This window comes from Panthera uncia, chromosome B4 (genome assembly GCF_023721935.1).
Source record: "Panthera uncia isolate 11264 chromosome B4, Puncia_PCG_1.0, whole genome shotgun sequence".
NCBI classification, from domain to species: Eukaryota; Metazoa; Chordata; class Mammalia; order Carnivora; family Felidae; genus Panthera; species Panthera uncia.
The window spans coordinates 72,743,356-72,749,519 of record NC_064809.1 but is presented as its reverse complement, the minus strand read 5'-3'; the positions used below and the strand labels follow the sequence as shown (position 1 = coordinate 72,749,519).

At 50.0% G+C, this 6,164-nt stretch overlaps 1 protein-coding gene across 5 annotated transcripts; it reads right to left on the bottom strand.

Annotated features, from left to right (window-relative positions):
• Positions 1-425: 425 nt before the first annotated feature.
• On the bottom strand, positions 426-5,781 carry TMEM106C (transmembrane protein 106C). 5 transcript variants are annotated; one of them, XM_049627282.1, is made up of 7 exons: positions 4,934-5,570; positions 3,988-4,051; positions 3,338-3,497; positions 3,106-3,246; positions 2,603-2,652; positions 2,086-2,139; positions 976-1,156 (listed from the first exon to the last, which is right to left on the bottom strand). In XM_049627282.1, the coding sequence occupies exons 1-7, from the start codon at positions 5,115-5,117 to the stop codon at positions 1,060-1,062; spliced, it is 750 nt and encodes a 249-aa protein (XP_049483239.1). In that variant the 5' UTR covers positions 5,118-5,570; the 3' UTR covers positions 976-1,059. The 5 variants fall into 5 exon arrangements, with proteins under 5 accessions (XP_049483238.1, XP_049483239.1, XP_049483237.1 ...); XM_049627280.1 differs by lacking the exon at positions 976-1,156 and adding an exon at positions 5,731-5,781 and having other exon boundaries at positions 1,170-2,139; positions 4,934-5,145; XM_049627279.1 differs by lacking the exon at positions 976-1,156 and adding an exon at positions 5,616-5,724 and having other exon boundaries at positions 1,170-2,139; positions 4,934-5,145.
• Between the last annotated feature and the right edge of the window lie 383 nt (positions 5,782-6,164).

Genomic DNA, 6,164 nt, shown 5'->3' with positions numbered 1-6,164 from the left:
CGTGGGGCTGTTATGTAGCCCATTCTTTGGACGCCAAGAGGGTGGACAAAACTTTCAGCTTCAAACCAGGTCCTCTTAATCAGTACTACAGTCATCTGGTGGGGGACGTTATTCCTCCTTAGGAAAGCAGCTGCTCACTCCTCAGGCATCTGCCCTACCTCTAGCAACCTCCAAGGGGCACTAAGTGGTCTGTTCTCCAAGAGCAGTAGGGCAGCCTGTCACCACAGGGGGGCGCCAGATGGGGAGGAGCCAGGCTGCTGTGGCAGGAGGCTGCTTTCAGTGATGGGAGCTCACGGGGACAGTACAGTGGGGACTCCTTTTCCTCCCCCCTCCCCCATCCTGTGCTGACCCACTTAGCAGGCAACTATTCTACAGTCCCCCAGAGGTGGCTCCTAAGACATCCAGGCAATCAGAGGAAACGTAGGTGAATCAAAAAAGCAGGGTTTATTTTTCTACCAAATCCCCAATCCATGTTCCAGCCAATGGATGAAGGGTAAAGCAAGCCTCACATAGACTCTTGCTAAAAACAATTCTTTCTATAGGAAAAAAAGGTTTTTTGTTTTTAAGTTCCTAGGCATTTGTGAACAGATGAAAAAATTTCCCATATTAAAGGGTCTGTGCTTCCTTATGTATTCAAATGTTCCCACCCTCTGCCTCTTCTGTGCAGACGAGTAGGACAGTCCTGCAGCTGCACTAACAGTCCAATCTCCACGTCACTCTGTGCATTGATAACCTAGAACCACGGTATGATTTCTATTTGTAATGCCCCAAGAACAGCCGAAAAGATCAGGATTCAATTCTCCAAACTTTACGAGTGCCTACTATTTGCTGGGCACAGGGTAGGCACCGGGCAGTGAGTCTGCTGGTTCTGAGAAACACAGATGGCGCTACCAAGAGGAGCTCTCCCCACCAAGTGGCAGGAGGGTGTTTGCTGGCGATCAAGAGAACCAATTTCTCCTCTCTTTCTACCACCTGCGACATGGTATGAAACTCAGGCCCTGGGAACAGGTGCTGTGTCTCTTCTGGCAGGTGCTGCCATGGAAGAACCAAGAGCAGTTTCTAAACAGCTGTGGAATTTACTCCACAGTCCACATAGTGATGTGTCTCCAAGGAACTCTGTGTCATGTGGCCAATGTATGAAATCTTCACTGAAGTTCTAGGGGGAGGAAAAAAAAAAAAAAAAAGAAGAGTAAGTTCTGTTTTTGAGATGAAGAAAAGTTGCCTAAATAATTTCTAGCAAGCTCAAGCAACAACATCCATGGGTCCCAGATGCCTATCTTCACGATTACATAACCAGGAGGCCAGAGGATCTTTCTACATTCACAGAAAGGCTATGGCATGAAGAAGTGGTTCTAAATAAGTGGTTCTCAACCCAGGACAATTTTACCCTATAGGAAACTTTCCGCCATGTCTGAAGACCTTCCGGGGTATTACAACTGAGGGGCGGGGAGGTGGTGACTTAACTAGCGTTTAGCGGGTAGAGGCTAGGGATGCTGTTAAACAACTTGCAGTGCACCAGACAGCCCCCCACAACAAAGAACTGTTAACGGTGTCCAAAATGTCCCAATGTCCAAAATGTCAACGGTGCCAAGGCTGAGAAGCTCTGCTCTAGACCCTCCTATTTCAAATGTCTAGAAGATGCTTGTCATCCGCAAATTGAACAGTCAGGGTTCTAGGACCAACTCTATAAAGACCCATGACACATGGTAATTTGTGTGGACAGAAAGTAAGTCTGGTCAAATGCCCAGTACTCACTACGCCTTGAGAAGTTCTTCTGTTCTTTACTAGTCTCACTCGGATTCTAAAGGGATCACAGAACCAGACCCTACTTCATGGAGAAAACTTTATGTCTACCTGATCACTGTGAATCTGGTGATTTGTGAAGGGAATTGGACACTGCATCTAGAGAACACCCAAGGGTCCACTGTATTTGTGCCTGTAAGACATCATGTGTCCCCTCTTTGGTTAGGTGCCTTTGCTTTGTGGGTCACACAGCATCTCCTGAGCAAAGGTGGTGAGGTCACACAGCTTGATGGTCCAGGTGCAGACGCAAAGGCCACGGGGACAGGGAGAAGAGCAACGTACCGCATGAAGATCACTATGTTGTGCACCACGATATCGGGTAATGTGCAGAAGAAGCTACCAAACAGCAAATACGAAAATAGTTAGATTGGTTTGAAGAAAAAAAAAAAAAAAAAAAAAAAAAAGAATGAACAGAAGAGCGCTGAGTGACACAGTCAGCCCTGCTTGGGGCTCCTCTGCTCCCCCACCCTTCTGACCTAAGTACTTCCAGGGCTCACTAGCTCTGAGTCCCCACAGAGTCCACACATCCTCCCACGTCATGATACTTGTTTTTTCAAACCCACCATATAAATGCCGGAGCCTGTAAATGTTTCTAGTGGCTAAATGATCTCTTAGAAATCCCAGCACTTCGGTCGAAGGCCAACACACATCCTCCAAACAAACCCCAAGATGGCCAAAGCTTAGGGAACCTACAGGCCAAAGGCTGGGACTTAAGGTAGGACCAGCCCCAATCAACTGAGTACATTCTGAATCCCTTCCATCCAGCAGAGAGCACACATATAGACAATGCTGTCCTTACTACACATAGGAAAACGGTCCTCCCATCTCAGCCTTCGCAGTAAAATTCACCTGAAAATAAGACACCAGAGTCAGTCTGTGGCCCAGGCAGGCTCAACACAGAACAGCACTGTTACCAGCAATCCACAGACTTGAGAGCATTCATCCGTCACATACAAAATACTTCCCCGAGATTGTCCCTGACATAGACCATGACCCTCTAACAACACCTGCAACCTCTTCCCTTGCGAGAGGCCAACAGACTTCAGACTATAAGACTGCCTCTTCTCGATTTGTAGCGAACTGCTTGCTCTTAGAAATTCTTTTGTTCTCCTAACACTCAAATGCCAGCTGATTTTTTTTTCCTATTTCTCATAATTACAGAGCACATCAAATTTTCCTCATCAACCAGTCGCTGCCAGTGGAAATGAGAAGACGGAAAGCAAAGTCCTGAGGCTACAGCACCCCACGGCCCCTACTCTTTCCTGAAGCCTGTGAAGCAAGGGTCCTAAAAGAACAGCATACCAGTTGCTCGCTCCGAGGTGGAATGAGGGAGACGTTAGTGGTCACGTATGTGCCAACCACTGTGTTCATGTACTGAACCTGGCTGGACAGGCTGGTCACTGCCACAGAGTAGAAATTGGAATTCCTGATTTTCAGGGTGGCCTGCATCAGGGTGAGGGAGGAAACAAGTATGAGTGTCTTGGGTCCAAGACTTGTAGGTGCACAATCTGGGAAGCAAGGCCCTAAGTCTTACCGTGATGGCGAGGATTACAAGGGAGTCCTGCTTATTAAAGGTGACTTTCACCACTTTGATGCCGTCATCATCGACAAGGACCGAATGTGGAAACAGGAAGAAAACCACCAAACCAGATGCCAGGAGACAGAGCAGGACAGACAGGAGGACGTACTGCTTACTGCAAATGACACAGCACATGATCGGCCCGGGCAGTCAGATATCAAGGTCCAATTAGTCAAGATTAAATGCAAAACCAGGGATGAGGGGAAAAGGAAAGTACAAAGAGCCAGGAACAACAAACCAGGCAAGAATGAGTGCAGTGGGAGAAGCCTTTAAAAACTCATTTGAATGCCATCCGTCATCTGGAAACAGAAGCTGAAGGGAGGAGCTCGGAGGACAGAAACAGTTCCTCACCTCCCAGGATACCCCTGTTCTCCAATGCCTTCCAGGTCAACTCTTTCACTTGGCCCTCAGAATGTTTCTAGCAGTGGTCCTTCCCCAGACTGTGACGGGGCAGAGATATCTTGCTTGAGCAGACAGTATTAAAGGAAATGGGGAATTTACAAGAACAGATAAAATTTTTCAAAAAGTAGCTGGCACTCATACATATATGGGACTAGGGACAGAAGGACAGAAGTAGGTAGTAATAGGAGAGACACGTGACTCACGTTCTCTGAGGGCGCAATCTCTGATCACTGTGTGGGATCAAAGCCACCAACTCGTTTACTTGTTCTAGGAAAGAACCAAACAATTATTTTGGTAAAATAAATCCCATGTGCTCGTGATACTCTCCTTTACGTCACAAACGAACCTGTCACAACAGAGGTTTGCCTGGAATTAGACATTTCTATACTAGTTCCACATTTTGGGTCTAAGGAACAAGAAACCAGTAAATCCATAGACTGTGCCACAAATTACAACACATCTATCGATCCTACCAGGGCAGTGACATGGAGGTTGAGACATCTAGATCTTGTTCTAGTTTTACCGCATGGCCTTGAGCTGCCGAATGGCCCTGGGGAAGTCATTTCCTCTCTAGGCTGCTGTCTCCTCATGTGTCACATGAAGGCTTTGGAGTAGATGGTTTCTAAGGTTCTTAGCAGCTGTAAACATCCGTGACTCTCCATCTAAATTGCGAAGACCTCCTGAGGACCAATTTACTGACAGATGATCCTGCACTTAATCAAGGCTCCACTCCTGAGCATGTGTTTTTCTCTCCCCACTTGAAATACTTTCCAGACCTTAGGCCGTTAATGATTTACTATCTACTTCCTTGAAAAGACGCTTCCAAGATGGCTCCCCTGAAAAAGCTGTGCCAGGCCTCACAAGTGAGAGCAATAAAGAAACGTGCCTGTCAACAAATCCCACAACGTAGAGCCAACTGCATGCTCCAAACCAAGGACACAAAGAACAAAAGAGTGGAAGTCAAGAGAGGCTTTCAGATATAAGGAGACCAAGAGAAGTTGTGCAACCTACCCAAATTTATCAAATTGGCTTCTGTTCAGGGCACTATGACTATGGCATTACTGCCCAGAAGAGAAGCTCTGTCTGGGCGGCAGAAGCAGCCCTGTGGGTACCTTGGGAATCCTTCCCCTGATTGCCAAAGATGCTCACCTGTTGGAATGTAGCCTGTCCCCTGGCACGTGAGACAGGTGATGCTATCTCGACCTGTGAACTCCACATATGGGAACTGAGCAATGGCTTCTTCCTGCTCCCTTTCGGCCAGCAAATCCGCCCTGTCATCTTTCTTTCGCTTGCAGTAAGAGGGGCGAGCAGAGGTGGAATGCTGGGACCCCATGGCCCGGATGTGCCACTTGTATCATGTCCTGAGACGTAAAGAGGCAAGTGAGTGCATGTTAGTGGCCACGCTGAGCCCGGAGAGAAGGAATTGCCTCTTTCTGTCAGAAAAGTGAAAACACACAAAAAAAGAGACCAAATTGCCGTCCTGGGATTTCAAACACCTGCACGATTTCTACCAGGATCGTCATTTTGTAGCAATGTTCCTCAACCGCTGCCACCCGCCCCATAAAGCCAGAGAAACAAGAGCTCCCTCCACCAACCTGCCCAGCTCCTCACTGCCTGTGGACTCGGGGCACCCCAGCTCCCACCTGGTCCCAGCCTCGCCCCTTCCTGCCCGCTATTCGCAAACTCTGCGCTCTCCTCGAGAAAACCTTCCCGGACAAACAACAGGCACCAAATCAGTAACAGGCCTTAGAGATCCCCATCCCCCTCCACTCCCAGCCCCGGGAGGCGGGCTCAGGTCACGCCCCCCGGCTGACTGACGCTGCGAGCCCACCGGGGTCGCCGAGACGGGAGCGAACGCCGGCGTCCCCGGACCTGCAGCGCGCCGACTCCCGGCAGCTCCTCTCTGGGCCGCACCCACCGCCACCTGCCCGCTCCAGCAGGTTTACCTGCCTCTTCGGTCCTCCGTACTGCCAGCACTCGCCGCGCACGCGCCGAAGGGCAAGCCGCGGGTGGGGGGGGAGAGGGACGCTGGCGTGCGCTCGCGCGTGCGCTCTTCCCAACCCAACTGTGGCGCCGGCAGAGGGCGGCAGAGAGCGGCGCCCCGCTCGGCCGACGCGAGGTGGCCCGGGAGAGCAGGCGATACTCCAGAGTTTCCCAGAAACGCCAGGAAGGGCCTAAGTCAAGTTTCCGGAGCCGCGTGTCTCTGCGGAGGGACGAGGAAGGAGCCGGCGGCGGCCAAAGCCATTCTCAACTATCGTTTGGGTACGAGGGCTGTGTGGACGCAGAGGGTGCAGAGATGCAGAAGACACGGAACTTGCCCCCATTCCGGCTTAGTCCTCCCCTTACCTAGTCATCAGTACGCAAAAAGGCATGCGCAGAA